The sequence below is a fragment of the Nicotiana tabacum genome, chromosome 6 (assembly GCF_000715075.1).
Source record: "Nicotiana tabacum cultivar K326 chromosome 6, ASM71507v2, whole genome shotgun sequence".
Classification (NCBI taxonomy): domain Eukaryota; kingdom Viridiplantae; phylum Streptophyta; class Magnoliopsida; order Solanales; family Solanaceae; genus Nicotiana; species Nicotiana tabacum.
In genome coordinates, this window is record NC_134085.1 from 121,250,404 (window position 1) to 121,270,987 (window position 20,584).

Here is a 20,584-nt window from a genome sequence, read left to right on the forward strand (position 1 = left end):
TTGGAGATTTACTTTGTTACTATCTTTGACAATCCTTGTAACAGCTTGGTCCTCAGAAGGGAAATTAGAACAGAAAGTAAAGGAGTAATACGGATCGTTTCCTTAGTTGCATAGTTTGCCAAGTAAAATTAAACTCTTCAGCACATTCTCATACTTCAAAGTAATTGACAAAGTACTTACTTGTCAAACTAAAGGAAACGCCCCTCTGAAGTATGACAAAAATGATGAAGTTTTTCTCAAAAAAATAGTGTACATCTGTTGCTTTCATTTCACTTGTGTAAAACTAATTTGAACACTCTTGTTGCTTAAAATTCTGTATACCCTTTAAAAAGGGTTTCCGTGTAAACTTGTAAAGTATCAACAATAGGCTTCGCTTCCATCTTACTTTACATTTAAACCAAAAAGGATTAAGTTTAACTATTGCACGCATTCCAAATAAGAGGAAAAGAGGTTCATTTACATTGCGAAGATAAGTATATCGCTCTATCTTTCTTGGGTTAATTTCATTGATGGTCAATCAAGTATGTTTTAATTTCATTAAAGTCACTCAACTATTTTTTGTCACTTAAAAGTAACTAAACTTTCATATTGCTACTTAAAAGTCATTTTGGCTCAAGCCCCTAGAACCATAGTTAAGTAACCATAAGTGAAATTAACCCCGTCTTTCCTTCCCCTCCCACCTAGAACCATATATAGTGCAAAAAAGTTATATATACTTAATTAGTTTTTGAGATAATATTAGATAGCTTTCACTCACATCACTTGTGCCTCAAATTAGTAGCCGGCCTAAAATTTGGTGTTGGACAATTGTCATAATTTAATTTTGAATGCGGTTTTATTATTAATAACTGTATAGTCAATTCATGAGTTATAATTCATGTATAAATAATCCCTAAATCAAACGAGCCTAAGAGACACTGGCACATTAATCCTTTTCCGATAATAACAAGAATATTATTTTTATAATTTTGTCCATGGGGACATGTTAAAAAGGTAATAGAAGCAAGAAATTATTTTCGTGACTAGAACCGACTAGAGGGTAAGGCCAGTGAAGTGGTGGCTTTAGGCCCCAGGATTTTAAAGGCCCCAAAATTTACAAATATAATTATACATAGTAGTAATATAATAGTGAAATTCCATATTGATTTTCTTGAATTTGAATATAATTCTTTTTTGCCATACGTTGATCTACATAAATATGGAACTGAACACTATATATATATATATCATAAAATAATATCTACAATTTCTCTAATGTTGACTCAGTTGAAACAATTTTTTTAAATTAAAATTAATAAATCATAGCTAATATCAATAATATTTTAGCGAAGATATATTAAATGGATTGTAGAACGTAATTAAGAAGAAATTGCTTAAAAACAATTAGTTAATTTTGTTTTAAGACCTCTTATGATCAAAGGCTGACTTTAGGCCATTGAAAATTTTACAAAGCAAATTTCCATTTTAATTTCGGTATTCACCTTTCAGTAGAAATCACAAAATTTGGAGGAGAAATCAAAGGCGATGAACGTGAAAGAAGGACGTGGATATGGTAAGCTCCACTCGATTTGTGAACATCACAAAGAGGACCGTGGTCGCCACACGTTCGTCACCCCCTTCACCCCTTCTCCTCTTTATTTATACTTCACATACTTTCCTTCTGATTTTCACCAACCTGAAACCACAGCGAGAAACCAAAAATTGACAATGGCGTCGGCTATAAGCATGATTCAAGCTGGGTTCTCATGCGGCGGCGCATTATCTTCGTTTACGGCGAGGCCCAGGCGGATGGTGGTGGTTAGGGCTGAAGCTATAAACCCAGATATTAAGAAGGACGAAGCAAAAGTGGTGGATTCTGTTGTCGTCACTGAACTCTCTAAGCCTCTTACTGCTTACTGCAGGTTCTTCTTTTTATTTTTGTTTTCCCTAAGAATTTATACTATTATAGTACTATATTCTTGTGCGCCGTGATTTCTTTATACTCATAAAGAGTCAAATGCCCTGTGGAATATGCCGACAAGAATTGTCAGCAGCCTGCAATTTTTTAATATTCCAGTAAAAGTTAGCTGAAGCACTAGGGATTTAAATAATCTGTTGATAAGTGAATACATACTTATATCGCTGCGCGCAGGGATAAGGCACAAAGAGGGATGAGTCAATCGACAATGCTGTATCGCCTTTTATTTCCAACAATGACCTTTTCATCTTTTTTCAATCTTATTTTATTTGAAGATTCCTTTTGTAGTGGCAACTCTTGTACATTCATAGGAACAGGAATTTGTTCATTTTAGTTTCTGTATTAATACTACCTGCACAAATTATGCAGTAATTCTCACTGTAGTTTACTAGTTGTATTATGTTAATTGTGTTTAATCACATATGATATAGTAACCATATAGAGATTATATGAAGTGATAATATATAAACCAAAGGTATTATTGGAAAATTATTTTGTCCAATTTAAAACCAAACACATGTTCTATATTGTATACCCTATATCTAGATTTTAATCAAATAAAGATCCTGTGACGAACACAAAGTCAAGAACCAAACAAACTGGAGTTTCTCCAACTTTTGACTTGGGATTAGTCAGTGCTTTCAATGGGGAAACTTGGTGAGCGTCACGAGTTCGAGCTAGTCCAATGTGAGTTTTTCTAGTTGGATTTGTTTCACCGCCTTCATTGATTGAGAATTGGATAAGATCATAAGAGGTTCATGTGAGTGACATGAGAGGCCCATGCTGAAAGAAGACCTTCTCTCCCTACTCCCTCTCCTTTTTCCCTTTAATGGGTTAGAGAACAGGGATATAGAAGCACCACTTATTATCTACATGATAACAGTAACTGATCATTGAACTGGAAAACGAAGTCATAGTTTTCCCCCTTTTAATTATTGTGCAGATTTCCTTTTGTAACTCTTGCTAGAATCTTGGAATAGAATAACGCTTGGAATTGAATTGAATTTAGTTGGTAGTTTTAGTAAGTGGCTGATTTTTGGGTGCAGGTGTTGGAGGTCTGGGACTTTTCCTCTATGTGATGGAAGCCACGTGAAGCACAATAAGGAGACTGGAGATAACGTTGGACCCCTGCTCTTGAAGAAGCAGTAAGCCAGTAAATGGTTGCGGTATTGTGTTAGTTTGTAGATTTTGAAAACTATTGAAGTCTGTTTCCCTAAGTATTTTGAGTTCTATCTACCATTTATTTGAAATAAGATGTTCTTTCCCGGTGAATGTTCATTATAAGACTTATTTGTCCTTTTTCAGCATTAGTTTTTCTCATGGTTGAACTTGATCTTATTGTGGTTTCAGCCTAGAAACTTATCAAATCTCATTAAACATGAATATTATTGCCATACAGGGGTAGATAAGGCTGATGACTTAACAAGCCATATCATTCGAAATTAGTTGTTGGTTTAGCTGATATAGTTAATCTAATATAGTTGTACCAAGATGTTTCACAATCTCTTATGGCTATTAGTAGCTGCTGTTTAGGTTGGGCTTCCTTGTCTAAACCAAGAAGCCTTGAGCCGTTCTATCGAGTGGTTCTTTTGATCGTTTAAGCGTTGGAAAGTGAAGTTGAGAGCCATGGGGTTATTAGATCTTAGCTTTTGACACCAAGTTTCAGGTATGGCTAGAATTCGGTGCTTCCAAATCAGTAATAGTCAGACATTGACAGCTTACACTCTTATTAGATGAATGCGTAAAGTGATTTGAACATTCATACACAATCTACTCTGTGATATTTAGCCATTCTATAGTAAGTAACCTTTCATTTGCCTTTAACGTCAGCTATTCATCTATTTATGACTAAGATGTGTCATCAGTTTCTTCTGAGGACTATGCTCACGGGATAATGTTCTTTAGTTGAGGGACATTTCGGTATTAACTGTAACCCTTTCTCTTCAAATCACAGCATCTGATTCTACTATCTAATAAGAGGGAGTTAGCACACAGCTGGACGACATGTCTCCTTAGGATTTAAAGGACAATTTGGTCATTTCAGGATAAGTGAGGTAACATGATTGGCTAAAACAAATTAAAGTGCTACAAACTTTGAACTGCCTTGACTAAATTGCCACGTGATGTACCTCTATTTTGAAAACGTATGGGGCCATTGAATACAACTGTCTCTCATGCAGCCTTTTACTCTGAAACATCGGCGTTGGAGCTTGTGCCCAACTTCCTTGGTTAATATGGCAGGTTTAGTGTGTGAAACCTTTAAAATACTCTTATATATTTATTTCACTGAGGATATATTAACTGATAAAATTTTATAAATTTCATATTTCATTAGTTATTGTTATTTTTTATTACAATTTTTATTTAAATTAAACAGTTTATGTTACTAATATCTAATAGATTATTTAAATTTAATCAAATCTAAATGCACAATTCGCTTACCATGTAGTTCAAAATTTTACACAAACTTCTATTTTCATTTTCTATTTGAACAAAAAATTATGCTTATACTGCAATAAAACTTTTTAATAACAACCTCAATTGTTCCGATATATTTAGCAGCTATAGTAAAGTATTGTTATATAAAATATATATTATAACATAATATGAAAAAATGATCCCAATAAAACTTGACCAATATAGAAAAGTATTGTTATAGATGATGATTATTGTAGAAAAGTTTTACTGTATTACAATACTTCAGTAACGAATATATAAATATTCATTAAATAAAAAGTTTGTTAATATGGTATAAACTATTTTCATGTAAAATGTACTTTTCTATTGAAATGTTATAATGATAGAGTGCACACGAGAAGTGATATTGAGTATCAAAGAGAATATAGTTTTTCAAATTTTATGAGAGAATAGCTATGAGATTTTTCATTAAATAATTTTTGGATCTTAGACACGAATATAGGAGTGCTATTAATAAGTGAGATTTTGAATATAAAAATATTTTCCAAATAATAGGTTATTAAAGATTATATTTAGTAAAGGATACTATGATTAAATCAATCACAAACTTTTAACTTAAGTTGGATATGACAAAGTATTTACTTCAATAAAACTTCAATTTACTCTAAGATTTTCTTAAATCAAGATGATAACAAATAGCATCGATCTTAGTGAGAGGTCTAAAAATATACAGGGTTAACAAAGAATATGGAGATAACATAAATTTATTTTGTTTCAAGAATAGGAGGATCCATGCAAGTTTAGTTATAAAAAATAAAAAATATTCTTAGCATAACAAAAAGAAAAACTAATATAAAAATACTGTAAATCCAACAACCTTGAACAAAATTTAAAAAATCAAGTACCAACTTTATGTAGAGTAAAAAAATAAAAATAGTTTTTTTGACATTACAGTAAATTTGTCTCATTCAAAAATTTAAAAAAATTCTATTATTAAGATTGAATAAGTTATAGACAACATACAAAGTGATTAAGACTTTAAACGATAACTACCAAATTGATAACATAACAATTTATTGATTAACGTTGGTCAAATAATATCCATCTTTTTGAGAGGTCTTAATCAAATATTAAAGTTAACAGATAGTAAAATAGTTAGAGATATAATATATACCTATTTTATATATATAAAAAAAAGAAGGATCCGTGGAAGTTTAGTTGTAACAACAACAAACTCAGTGTAATTCCATAGGTAAAAAAAGTTTAGTTGTAAACAACAACAAAATACTCCTAAAATAACAAAAGGAGAAAAGTATGTAAAAATACCCAATATCTTCACCTAAAAATATAAAAATCAATTAATCAATTTTACGTAGAACAAAATTAAAAATATTTTGTTTGGCATGAATAAACTTGTCAAGTCAATAATTTAAACTTTCAAATGATTAAGATGGATAAGTTACAAATAATATTTAATATGAGTGATAAATCTTCAAGAAACAACTCCAAAGCAAATTATATATAAAAATAAGAACTTTAAGTTCAAATTAAACTAGAATAATTTGTTTGATACAGTTGAAATTTTATTTATAAATTGTTTGAACTTTTTATTATAAGAAGAGAGTCTATATTATATCGTATTATAAAGTCAACTCCTTTATTACATTATGAGTTTGCAAGATTTATTCGTAAACTATTAAGTTTTTTTTCCACTCTGGTAACATTAACCAGTGCTATTTTCAGAATTATGAAATTTATTTGATACAAATATATTTTGCGTGAGCTTAAATATTGGGCCAGTGCATAGTACAGACATTACCTCGCTGGTCCTAGAAAGAAAGAGTAGACGTGAAAGGAAAAATGTGTAGTTTGACTAATCATAAACAAAATCTACCTTTTGTGGTACTATCATTCCTAAATTAGACATGGGCAAAGGAGAGCCTACTATTTACTACGGTCCGGAACCAAAATGTTATTTTTTTTGGACAAAAATAACATTAATAAGTGTAAAAAAAAAGTTGTCATTCTATATATAGCGCAGTATAAAACAACGCTATACTTTAATAGTGTTTTAGTCGTTAAAGTGTGTGTGTGTGTCTATATATATATAATGTATTAAATCACCACATTATACACAAAACCATTGGGTGGCCTAATGGTTGAAGTGTAGCTATAGAGATAATTTTGTCCTTGAGGTACAAGGTTCGAATCCCTACACCAACATTCTTGGTTTTAGTGTTTATCTATAAATACTTTAATAGAGAAGCCTTTTATTATTTCTTTAAAAAATTAACCAATACTTTTAATAGTTGTTATTTTCTGTAATACGTAAAACAAAATTATTTTTTTCCTTTTATTTTCAAATTAGAATTATAACTTTTATTTTATAGTTAAAATTTTCATAAGAGAATACTATATATATATATAAATTTCCATAAGAGAATAATATATACATATATAGTTTAATCTATTGGTTGAATTATTTTATTTTTTGATATCTTTCTTTCTAAATTTAGTTAGCAAATATATATTATTCAATAGATAAGAAAAGAATACAATCCGAAAAATAGAAAAATATCTGGACATCTATATTATATTAAAAAGAGAATAGTGAAGCATGTGGTTAAGTCAAGTGGCAAGCTAAAAAGAAGCCACTTGATTAATTTTAAGACAACAATAGAAATTTGAATTACAAATAGAAACATAATTAATGGAAATAGTTTAATAAATCTTATGCTTAATTTAAATAAATCTTAGACAAATCTAATCTATATATCTACATTTAAATTTATATTTATATGTATATTTGTAGCTATATCTATATATGAAATAGAATATTCATATAATATTATTCCTTTTAAAGAAATAATTAAGTATTTACAATTTAAATATTATCATATAAGGGGAAATATTATATGCCAAACAATATTCTTGATTTTTATCATATTGATATATAAAAATTCTTAACTAAAAAATAAATTTTATATTTTGAATCTAAAGTTAATCATACTTATTTGTAATTATCATTTAATAGGCCTTTAAATCTTAGCAATACCGTAATTATAGGTCAAGATAAAATTAGACTATTTGATTATTCAAAATATTTTAGACTATTCAAAAAAAATTGCAAATCTTTTTAGCTTGCCACTTGACTTAACCACATGCTTCACCATTCTTCTCTTAATATAATATAAATGTCCAGATATTTTTCTATTTTTTGGATTGTATTCTTTTCTTATATATTGAATAATATATATTTGCTAACTAAATTTAGAAAGAAAGATATCAAAAAATAAAATAATTCAACCAATAGATTAGGCTACATATATATATATATATATATATATATATATATATATATATATATATATATATATATATATATAAAATGCATGTTGGACTCATGAAATCACGTTCTAAGCCTTTCGGAGTGTCATAAGGTCGGTGCACCCTCAATTAACATTATTGACATCAATATGAACCTCAAAGGGATCAAGGATCATATATACTTGCTTAGAATAACTTTATATGAAAAGAACAACATGGACAATCTTAGTTGCTAGGAGTAGATCCGTTAAGAAATAACATATCGTTTATGTTCGTTTCACTTTAGATCATGCCAAAAGAAAGAAGGAAGTGCCTTAACATACCTTATCATAATCTGTTCGATAACCATGTTGAACTCCACTTGTTTCACTTCAATCTACAGTAACGATAATAATGCTATCATTAAGCTACAAAAGATGCAACTATCGTACAACGAACGTCAAGCTTATTTTATATTAAAACGGGCGGCATCTCCCCCGTTTTCCTTGATTCCCAAGTCCATCAACCAATGCGAACCCATACAACCTTTACATATATATACTTTCATCACCACAACACAAATCAAGCTACATAACATCAAGTGCATAACATCACCAACAAAACTGCTATTTAACACGACAAACGATAAGCTCAAATTGAATCCCTTTTGAACCCTTTAATCCCAAAATCATTCATTCATTAACTTAAAAACCTAGCCAGTATGATATTAAGTACAATGGGAGAATTTCTAACCTCCCATTCATCTCTAATTCACCCTCAAACAACCCAACAATCTAACAACAACTACAAATATAACTTTCCATTGTTATGTTGTCCTTTCCCTTCATATTCACAGTACCAACAACAGGTTCGAAATATAAAAAATATTTTATAATAGCAACATCATAATAAAGTCATTTTCAAAGGTTTCCAACCATTTAAAGTTCACGGAAACAACCTTTCCAAAATAGTCCATTAAAAAACAATAATATCTCAAACTATTTCAAGTATGTTTTTGTAGTATTTTTCTCAAATAATGCAACCAACACACAAATAACTTCAAGCATATGTAGTATGATGTTATACTCACCTTAACTAGTAGAAACAACATAAAACTTCAGCCAAGCACAACCCACAACTGTCCTCAATGACACCACAACACTATAGGTATTGTATTCTCTTCTTGAATCAACTTTTGGTGTTCAAGTTGGTGTGTAGACACTTGTAGTTCTCCTTGAAAATCTAATATATATGAAGGAGGGACTGATTGTTACTTTAATAAACAAGAACAATACGAAACCTGAGGTTACTTCGCTTTGAAGAACCCTCCAAAACAGCCACAAGACGAAGAACTACGATCTAGCAAGCACCACGAGGTTTCTAGAGTTGGATTCATGTTTTTATCTTAGGTTTTAACCCTAGGATCATGAAAGAACCCTTGTAGAGAATTTAGGAAGGTTTAGGAACTATTTTGGATGAGAAAAATGAGTTAAAACAATTTAGAATTAACTTAAATACAAGCTGCAGTTTACACTGACTTTGTGGGTCCCATGGGAGCTGCTTGCACAGTCTCGCAAAAATGAGAATATCTCTCTACTCCGATGTCATATCGATGAAAGATTAAATGAGCTAGAAACCAGATTCATAGATCTTCAATTTAGTAGGTATATCACCCCGTAATTTCAAGTATATTTGGAGAAAAGCTCAGCTACATTTGACCTAATTTTCAGCACATTTATGAATGTAACTTATGATGACCTTTGCCAACTTTTGTTTCACAACTCGCTTGACTTAAAAATATAATACCACGACTATCATACGACTAAAATAACTCATAACATAACCTTTTTATAATGTTAATAACCCTAGTCTCACCCCAAAAGTATATGTTATAACATTTCAACTTGTCGACTTTTGACAAAACTTATTTTCTTCAATTCGTTTAGCTTTTAAGCCTTCTGATCCTCTTGGTACTTGGTATTCATGATCTTAAATATTTGTAACCTCCATGGTAACATGATTAACTTACTTTGTAAACTTTCAAAGAGATTTTATTTCTGTGCTTACATCAATTGACTTACGACGTACTCTTACGTACCAAAACATGAGGTGTGACATCATTCCCCCCTTTGGAACATTCGTCCTCGAATGTTGACTGATGCGCTTATCATGATCATTACCTATAGCTTTTACGAATACTTTAATACTATCCTTGCCATCTAGGAAACTATTTTGTGAATAAATCCAAAGGCTAGGGCATTCCTCCCTTTAGGCCTCTTTCTCACCCCACGGCTTGTGGTCGGAATTCTTCCATACTCGTAACTATTGTTACCTTATGTCATGCGGTCTATACGACTCTATCCTTGTATCTGCGCCTATGCGACTCTTCTCTCTTTTTTCCTCCAACTCTTAGCCAATCTATAGGCCTCACTTTGTGAATATATACAGAACTATGACAAGCTGTCCTTCTAGGTATCTATAGGTGTACTGAAGTTCTTCGCTCGGTACTTTTTGAACTGACTACTATTGCTATATCTTGTTTTATAGCCTCATTTATCTATGCTTATGGCTTTACTATATCTAGGTAGCTTATACTATACAACAATACTTACTTCGATTTATTATTACCATGGTCTGCTACCCAACTCCAAGTTACTCTCTCGCTGCTTATCCTATATGTATAAATCTAAGTCCCTTAATGCTTCCTCATTACTGTTCATCTTAAGAATGACAACCTAATATCATCTCATACTTTGGAACTTTCATCCATCTATTGTTGATTCACCTTAATATTGATCTATAATCCACCATTAATAACTTGAAACCTCTTATGTAATATATTGTCACTAGGGATCACGTTTCATTGGGGAACATCTGGAGTTATTTGCCCGATCCACTTAGGGACAATACTATACTTCAATAATCATATTTCATAGCATCCCAACATGATTCACCTTATGGGGGTATTTTAATCCTGTACAATTCATGAAATCCCTTTTCTTTGTATCATTTCCCAATCAAAGGCCTAAACGTCATCCTCTTATCTATCGCAATTACACCCTTATTTTACCACTAAGGCAACATTCCATCTCTTCTAAATTCTCCTAGTCTTAAACTTCTCTGAGTTCATTCAAGCTATACTGAGCTTTTTATAACTTACAAAAACCATCAGCTCTCTTGTTGTGATGGGTTTAATCCCGATAACTTACCTATTCTTGTCACCTTCTCACTCATCTTTTCTTATCCTTACTCCTGTCTACCTAAAACCTTGTCTCTCTACCATACTTTAGTTTGCGACCTATACATATTTATTTATACTACTCGCAACCTTCCTTTAACTTGCTGGCACCATATTCCCTTTCATGCCTTCTCAATTGTCTTTAAATGTAAGCAATTACTTTTCCTGGTCGTTCTACCACTTTTTTGCATGAATACTTGGCTTATCTTACTGCCCACACATATTGGAATTCCATGCAACTCATATGATCTTGAATATTATTTTTGATTTTTACTTCCCGTTCATTAGTCATGATAGGTGCCACTTTCTTATGGAGTGCCTACGATATTATAGTGAGACTATTGTTACAAGATCATTTCTTCTTTAGGTCACTATGCTTAGGTCGAAACCTTCTTTCTTATTTACTCAGCTAGTATATCGTTGTAGTACTTAGGGAGACCTTCTGACTCCTGTAAAGCTGCGAGCTTATTACATCATATAATTGATGGAATTTTCGATGTTCTTACTGCCTATAAATATCCTTAGTTACATACCCCCGTGCCTTGTGCTCGTAGGGTTACTTCTAAACTCAAATATTGATTGTCTCCCTAGTGGCACTCTCTCTAATGGTACCTTTAACTACCCCAACTCCTATCTGAATTTTTTTCAAGGATTGTGATCTCTTATCTGCGAGACTGAATTATCTATGTTGGGATTCACAACGTTTATCTTGCATGATCTATTGATTTATCTATGACCTCTTGTCTATCCATAACTAGGTTCTTCCTCAATCTACTATAGACTACTCATTGGTCCATCATCATATTTATATTTTGCGCAAACTCTCTTGGGTTATGTCCTTTGTCTCAACTTACCTCTTGCACTAGCTCTTTATTTATCAAGTGTCTGTTTGCACTTATTTACCAATTAACATCCTTGCCGGGAACCCTTAATACCTCTTACCAGCTTCGTGCTTGCATAATGTTCTAGAGTCGTAACATATCTATAGGATCTGAATAAATGCAATCTCACTCCTTTTGCCTTTTTACCGCATTATTCCTTTTCTATTCCATAGTTACCTCATCATCTTTGGCGTCTTTTCATATCTTCACTGACATCTTACTTAACTTGCGGTAACCCTTATGTACCAAGGATAACTTAATTTCTTATGCACGTGGGTGACACCTAGTGTAACTGGCACATTTAGTCCCTTAAGCTTACCTCTGCTCACAGTGCTTGCTTTAGGGAAGCGTCTTCCTACATGATCTTTAAAGGTTATTCTTTTGTTGTCCATTTATTATTCCCTGAACGCGATCTCTGAAATTCTCATGAAGTCGACTATTATCAAATCTTCCGATCCTTAATTCATATTCAGTGTATCTTGTTCACTAGCCCATACTGATTTTTATTACACCAGAGTCTAGCTTAGCATTCTAGTAATCACGTTAGAATCACCAACTCATTTCTCAAAATGAGGATATTATTTTATGGCTTATACTCTTTTATTGTCTAAAGGCCTGTCACCTCTTGTCTTTTCCTCCACTTGACTATAGACATTCACCGTTATCACCCATTTATCACATGTACTCATAATGCTTCATTTACTCTCTTCTTATTCTCCTGCTAATATTTTTGTCTATTATCTTATTCTGAAAACTTTAACAAAATATTATTTTGCTTTTAGCTCCCCTTGCACCATCTCACTAGCTCTTCGGGTCGCCTAACACTCTCTCTTTACTAGGGACGAGAGTTATACTAAGGTAAATATTCATCACTTTTAGGATTCTAGTGCTTATCTTCTGAATTTTCGGAACATTCTAGTATTCATATCTAACGGTACTATTCTAGAATGCACCATCTGGGTGTCTCACAAGGAGAACTATTACCATATTTGCAATATCATTTGGAAATATCAGCTAATGCTAAAAATCCATCAACCATTTTGGGTTACTTTAACCCCAGCTGGATCCTGATATCCCATCCTTCTTTTAAACTATATCTGTTAGGTCACATAGGGCATAACCAAGATGGGTGTTGTCAAGTGTATATATCTCTGTTTCTGTTGAAAGTAACTCAGAATGCTTATATTTCTCTGCACGAATTGTAAATACTGATAATCTTCACTAACTAGGTACCTCGTACTCTTTTTCACCTTGCTTCTTTTACTTGTTGAAACTTGTATCTACAGTCTTATTCCCTCATTGCTTTTTACCATATGGATGGATAGATATTCATGCCTTAAGGCTCCTTATCAAGAAGCTTACACATCTTAGTACACACATGATCTACTGAAAACCCTACATTCACTCATCATAAGCATGATGCAAAATCGAGTTCCTCCGAATCAACTCTTCCACAGCCATATTTAATCTCTTACAATCTGTCTTTCTGGATGTAGGTATCGTTGTATTACAAATAAAGTAGAATTTAGGAGTTTAATTCTTACAACTGAGCTCTACCACATGATCTAGAGTAAGAAAAAAGAGTGACAATCCTACATACCATGTAGCCTCATGCTTATAAGTGTGGTGTATAACACAACCATAAACAAGACTCTACTAGACACGACTTGTAGACTCCCTAGGACAGAACTGCCTCGATACCAAGTTTGTCACGACCCAAATCGAAGGGCCGCGATGAGCACTCGGTGCCTAACTCAACCGAGTACCAACGTAATGTATCCTTCTTATCATACTATCATAGATAAATGGTCCAGAAGGGCCGTCATGAGATAACCAGAATAAAACGTGAAGGAATACTCGACATAGGATGACCCAATATGATATAAAAACTTATACATGTGACATACGGTCCTATAAGGCCGATATGATCATTTGTACATGCAAACAATGGGCCGACAAGGCCATACAAGTATCCATATACATGGCATATGTCTACAAGCCTCTAAGATTACATAAACATCATAAAGGTCATGATAGAACCCCGCCATACCAATCAATATATGTCCAAATCATACTGACCAAATAGGCAACTCCGAAGCAAGTGGAGTGCACCAACACCTTCTGCTGAGCTGATAGCGTACTAGGAAGGCTGTCAACCTGTCTATCGGGATCTACGAGCATGAAACGCAACATCCCCAGGCAAAAGAGACATTAGTACGAATAATGTACCGAGTATGTAAGGCAGGAAAATATAAATAAGAACAATAATGTAAAGAGAGATAGAGAAGATACAACTTGTAACATCTAAGTGCCTCTTAGGGATACTGACATAAAATGCATGACACACACACACACACGTCGCGCCCCCTTTTTATTCCTTTTGACGGGAAAAGTTCGGGTTTCAACATTCATGGGGGAAAATAACTCATTTTCTTTTGGAAATTGGATATTTTGAAGAGTCGCCACCTAACGGATTATGGTGCGTTAGGGCACCTAGAGTGATTAATTCTTGGACTGGTTTATGACTACCAGAGATTTAGGGTAAGGGCTCGAAATAACCTTGAGGGGAAGGTGTTAGGCACCCCTCTCGGTCCACAACGGTGGGTCCCTACCGAGCTTATACTTATGAATTATTCCTTTTAACAAATAAACATTTTAAACATATATTTGCAAATAAGGGGGCGGGTTTTGGACATTATATGACTCAAATAATGAGACAAAAGGAAATACTTGAGCAAATTGCATACATATAGAAAAGTAAAGTTTAAACAATGGGAATTTGGGAAGGAGGGGTCTTAGGTTGGTTAGCCTATAGGATCACCCCACACAATGCCTGGTAAACACTCCTCAATGAGGAGCTACACGTGACATTAGCGTGTAGTCATCATATCCTTACTACCCAATCCCCTCCCCTTGTTCATAGCCTAAAGCGTTCTAATAACCTTGAAAGATGTCCTATGCGTACACTACCCGTCCCTTCCTTGTGGCCCTAGAGGTATTTAGGACCTCTGCTTTTGGATAGTTCTAGACCTTCCTAAGGTTTTAAAGGATAAAAGTCTAGGCGTCAATCAAGAACAAGTAGGACTGCATTTAAAGAGAACAGATTATAGGCTCACAATCACCTCCACAAATAGAACAAGTAAATGCACATCTTCAAACAACAGTCCGGTATTTAAGAGAAAATCCTAGAACATGATATCTAGGTGAGCAGGGATTATGCAGTATTGCATTAGGACAAAGTGTAGAAAATCCTATTTAGCTTGCCTACTGATTTAGACCTGTTAAACCTAAACAGTTTTAAATAACAAAGCACAGTTTTAGAGTTGCAGAGTTTAAATCGCCCTAGAGGCTTGCCTAAACGCATAACAGTGATGTCCTAAGAGCATGATATCTACATTGATTAGGTAAAATAATGAACAGTTTTAAACGGACACTTGAGATCCTTAGACATGCTTTCTAGCAATAGTAAATTAAGGCAGTGTTTGAAAACTCATTAAAGAAGCAGACAACTGATTAAACCAATTAAAAAAGAACTAACATGGATTAAACTGATTTGTTTAACTAAATTGATTTTAAGTTCTATAGGCATGATTTCTGATTTTAATTCCTATAGGCATGGTATTTAATTGTTAAGAGCTGATTTTTGAACTTATAGGTATGATTTCTAGTGAGACGAATGTAGATACATGCAGTGGCAGAAATTGAACTCAATCACTTTACACTTTACAATCATTACTTACCTCAAACCGGACAAAACTCTAGCCCGCGATGCCCTTGCCTCTCAACTCGGCCTCCAAAAGCTCCAAATCTAACCAAAATCAGTATTACATCATTAATACACGCTAAAGGAATGAAACCTAAGCGAAAATAATCAAATTAACTCAAAAATCCTGAAATTGGCCAAACCCGACCCCGGGGCCCACGTGTCGAAATCTGATAAAATAAAAAAACTGGAAAAATTATTCACTCATGAGTCTACCCATATCAAATTCACCAAAATCTGACATCAAATGGCTATCCAAATCCCCAAAATTAACTCTCCAAATTTTCTTCCATTATCCCCAATTTTCACCCCAAATTCCCAAATTGAATGATAAAAATCAAGATATAATCATGGGATTTAACCAAATTTGAGTGAAGAACACTTACCCCAATCAATTCTCTGAAAATCCCCTCCAAAATCGCCTTCTCCCGAACTCTCTAATGAATTTTGAAATTATGGACCAAAACCCTCATTTTTGAACTTAAACATTCTACCCAGGTGTTTTCTTCTTCGCGAACGCGGTAGTGCCCTCGCATTCGCGAATCACAACTATCCCTGACCTGGAAATCCTTCTACGCGAACACGACGCCTTCCTCACGAACGCGATGCATACTCAGATCAAACCTTCGCGTTCGTGGCGTCCCCTTCGCGAACGCGGAGAACAAAATTCCTCTGCTCTCAATAGCCCTTCGCGAACGCGATAGCCTTCTCGCGAATGCGAAGAAGGAATTCTCTGCAACAAAAAACCAGAAATCTGCCAATTTCTAAAGCTAAGAATTGATCCGTTAACCTCCTGAAACTCACTCGAGGCCCTCGAGAGCTTAACCAAACATGCCAACACATCCCATAACATTATTCAAACTTGTTCCAACCTTCGGAAACTCAAAACAACATCAAATCATCAAATCATCATCGGATTCAAGCCAAAGGATTATCAAACTTCCGAATTCCGCAAACGATGCAAAACCTATCAAACCTCATCCGAATTACCTGAAAGTTTGCACACACGTCACAAATGACAAAACAGACCTACTCCGATATTGGAATTCCAATCCGGCTTCGATATCAATTTTTCAACTACCGACCGGAAAATACCAAAATTCTAATTTCGCCAATTCAAGCCTAAAACTATTGCGGACATCCAAGTTACATTCCGAGCACGCTTCTAAGTCCAAAATACCTAACGGAGCTATCCGAACCATCAAAATTCAAATCCGAAACCTTCTACACATAAGTCAACATCCAGTTGACTTTTCGAACATAAACTTTCTCAAAAGAGTCCAAGTGTCTCATTCCTCTACAAAACCACTTCAAACCCAAACCAACCAACACGATACAATGAAATATAGTTGAACAACACATAAAGAAGCAGAAATGGGGGAAATAGGGCTGTAACTCATAAAACAACCGACCAGGTCATTATATCCTCCCCCTCTTAAACAACCATTCGTCCTCGAATGAGCCAATAAACATACATGAAACCCCAAACGAGTGAGGATATCTGCTCCACATCTCCCGCTTGGTCTCCTAGGTAGCCTCCTCCATGGGCCGACCTCTCTAGTGCACTTTCACTAAAGCTATATCCTTTGATCTCAACTTTCGAACCTGACGTTCCAAAATAGCCACTGGCTCCACATAATAAGTCAAATCACTGTCTAGCTGAACTGTGCTGAAATCCGAAACATGAGACGGATCGCCAATATACTTTCGGAGCATAAAAACATGGAATACCGGATGCACGCTCGACAAGCTAGGTGGCAAGGCAAGCTCATAAGCCACCTCCCCAATCCTCCGAAGCACCTCAAAAAGCCCAAGGAACCGAGGATTCAATTTACCCTTCTTCCCAAATCTCATAACACCCTTCATGGGTGAAACCTTCAGTAGAACCTTCTCCCTACCATATATGACAAATCTCGACCCTTCATATCAGCATAACTCTTTTGTCTTGACTGCGCTATACGAATCCGCTCCTGATCACCTTTACCTTGTCCAAAGCATCCTATACCAAGTCTGTACCCAAAAGCCTAGCCTCGCTCGACTAAAACCAACCAACTGGAGATCTACACCGCCTCCCATATAAAGCCTCATATGGAGCCATCCGATTACTCGACTGATAATTTTTGTTATATGCAACCTCCGCGAGCGGTAGAAACTGATCCCATGAACCCTCAAAATCAATGACACAAGCACACAACATGTCCTCCAATATCTGAATAGTGTGCTCAGACTGCCCATCCATCCGAGGGTGAAAAGTTGTGCTCAACTCAACCTGAGTACCCAACTTTCGCTGCACGGCCCTCCAAAACTGCAAAGTGAACTGAGTACCTCTATCTAAAATGATGGAAACTGGGATACCATGCAAGCGAACAATCTCTCGGATATAAATCTTTGCTAACCGCTCTGAAGAATAGGTAGTACACACAGAAATGAAGTGTGCGGACTTGGTCAACCGATCCACAATCACCCAAATAGCATCAAACTTCTTCAAAGTTTGTGGGAGCCCAACTACAAAATCCATGGTGATCCGCTCCCACTTCCACTCTGGAATATCTAACCACTGAAGCAAGCCACCCGGTATCTGATGCTCATATTTTACATGCTGACAATTGAGACATCGAGCTACAAATCCCATAATATCCTTCTTCATTCTCTTCCACCAATAATGTTGTCTCAAATCTTGATACCTCTTCGTGGCATTCGGATGAATGGAATACCGAGAGCTATGGGCCTCCTCCAGAATCAACTCCCGAAGCCCATCTACATTGGGGACATATATCTGGCCTTGCATCCTTAATATCCCATCATCACCAATAGTCATATCTCTAGCATCGTCGTGCTGAACTTTGTCCTTAAGGACAAGCAAATGAGGATCATCATACTGGCGCTCTCTAATGCGGTCAAACAAGGAAGACCAAGAAACCACACAAGCTAAAACCCGATTGGGCTCCGAAATATCCAACCTCACAAACTGATTGGCCAAGGCCTGAGCATCAACTACAAGAGGTCTCTCCCCAACATAAATATATGCCAAACTGCCCATACTCACCACCTTCTTACTCAAGGCATCGGCCACTACATTGGCGTTCCCCGGATGGTACAAGATAGTGATATCATAATCCTTTAGCAGCTCCAACTATCTCCCCTGCTTTAAATTGAGATCCTTTTGCTTGAACAAGTACTGGAGTCTACGATGATCAGTAAACATCTTACAAGACACACCATAAAGATAATGCCTCCAAATCTTCAACGCGTGAACAATGACAGCCAACTCTAGATCATGAATCGGGTAGTTCTTCTCATGGGGCTTCAACTGAAGAGAAGCATAAGCAATCACTCTACCCTCCAACATCAACACACACCCGATACCAACCCTCGAAGCATCACAATACACTGTATATGAACCTGAAGCTGATGGCAAAACTAGCATTGAATGTTACACCCCCTAAGCTTAACAACCTTGATACCGTTATATATGTACATTTGCTATGATATTTTGAGTGGAACATTTTTGTGAAGAAAAAAAATAAAAAAATAATAAAAATATAGTTTGAAAAATATGATTTTATATAGTTATTAATATTATTACTTTCGAATATGTTTTAAATTATACACATAATATGAGAAACGTTTACGAGATTTTCTTTATTATAAAAGATAGAAATTATTTTGTGACAAGAAAGAAAGGTTATCTTTTTACCATTTTAAAAATTGAGCGTATGAAAAATTTGTACTCTTTATATGATATTAGGAAAATTATAAGTTGAGAAAATTTATATATTTTTACATGAATGTTTTAATGAAATAATAATGTATGAATTTATTTTACATGGTACCACATGATCGTAATAGTACGGCGTATAAAGTATAATAAAAATAAGTAAAATTTTAAGTAATTTGAGATAATTTTTAGTTACATAGGTAATTGGTTAATTACTGGGTAACGAAACATTACCTAATTACCTAATAAGCGGATAAAGACTAAAATCCCCCCTCCCACTCCACGTGGCAGCAAGCCACATCCTAAAGAAATTACTCTTAGTCATTTCTTATTAGGTGGCAAACTAATGTGAAGTTTTACACATTCATTTTATTCTTAGCAAATTTGTCTTCAAAGACATTACAATCTTAGCAAATTTGTCTTCAAATGATTCAAGTTGCAGCAGCAATTATGTATCAAAAAAATAAGTCTGAAGAAAGAAGAAACGTTGATATTAGAGTTGGTGGTGAGCTTATAAATTCTATTATTAGTTCTAATATTCCAACAAAAAAGATCTCAATTCAGATTACAATCTGTATAACAATAAAGGGGTTTACACTCATCCTTTGAATTTCAGTTACAGTAGTAGTAGTAAGGGTAATGTGAAAATTCTAAGTATTGAAGTTTTTAGGAGCATTAGTTTATTTTGTTTATGATAATTAGTTGTTTTTTTATGCATGGTTTCTTTTGTTATTGGCAAATGCAACGTGGTTATATGTGATTAAAGGTAGTGTGATTTATTTTACAAAAACTGATTATGAGGGTTCATTGGTTTACATTGTGTGCAGTTCTTTCAGTTTTTTGTTGTTTTGCTAAGGGCCGTTGCAGTGCGGTGCAAAAAGTAGCAAGTTTTGAAAAGTTGCTATTTTCTCTTATGCCAAGGAGATTTAACAACTTATCTTTAATCAAAAAGTTCATTTTTTCTCTGTTTGTGCAATATTATTTTTTGAAGAAAGGGGATGTATGGCTTCAGTTATCACCTTTCTAAAGTAAGGAGGAAGATGGAAAATTATGCTGGTATTACTGAGAGAATTCACTTGTGTTCGTATTAGCTTAGTGAAAAGCTATATATTTTCGGTTAATGAAGTTCATAATATCAAGACTATCTTGGAGATTCTGGTGTGTAACTTTGGAAGTCTTCATACAAGACACAAAGATCTGCCTTTGGGAGCTAAATATAAGTCTTCGGGAACATGGCAAGGGATATTTAAAAGTTCTATTCTCAAGAATATTATAGGGATTTTTCCCTACTTCAGGTATGTTA

General features: G+C 34.4%; 1 protein-coding gene across 1 annotated transcript; it reads left to right on the forward strand.

Moving 5' to 3' along the window:
• Positions 1 to 1,515: 1,515 nt before the first annotated feature.
• Positions 1,516 to 3,229, forward strand: LOC107803753 (uncharacterized). The gene is made up of 2 exons (XM_016627522.2): positions 1,516 to 1,901; positions 3,004 to 3,229. The coding sequence occupies exons 1-2, from the start codon at positions 1,525 to 1,527 to the stop codon at positions 3,104 to 3,106; spliced, it is 480 nt and encodes a 159-aa protein (XP_016483008.2). The 5' UTR covers positions 1,516 to 1,524; the 3' UTR covers positions 3,107 to 3,229.
• The last annotated feature ends 17,355 nt before the right edge of the window (positions 3,230 to 20,584 follow it).

What these genes read in the sequence shown, in the direction of transcription:
- LOC107803753 (XM_016627522.2), top strand. Translation starts at nt 1,525, where the DNA reads ATGAACGTGAAAGAAGGACGTGGATATGGTAAGCTCCACTCGATTTGT. An exon ending in CCTCTTACTGCTTACTGCAG is followed by an intron (nt 1,902 to 3,003) that starts GTTCTTCTTTTT and finishes TTTTGGGTGCAG; the next exon opens with GTGTTGGAGGTCTGGGACTT.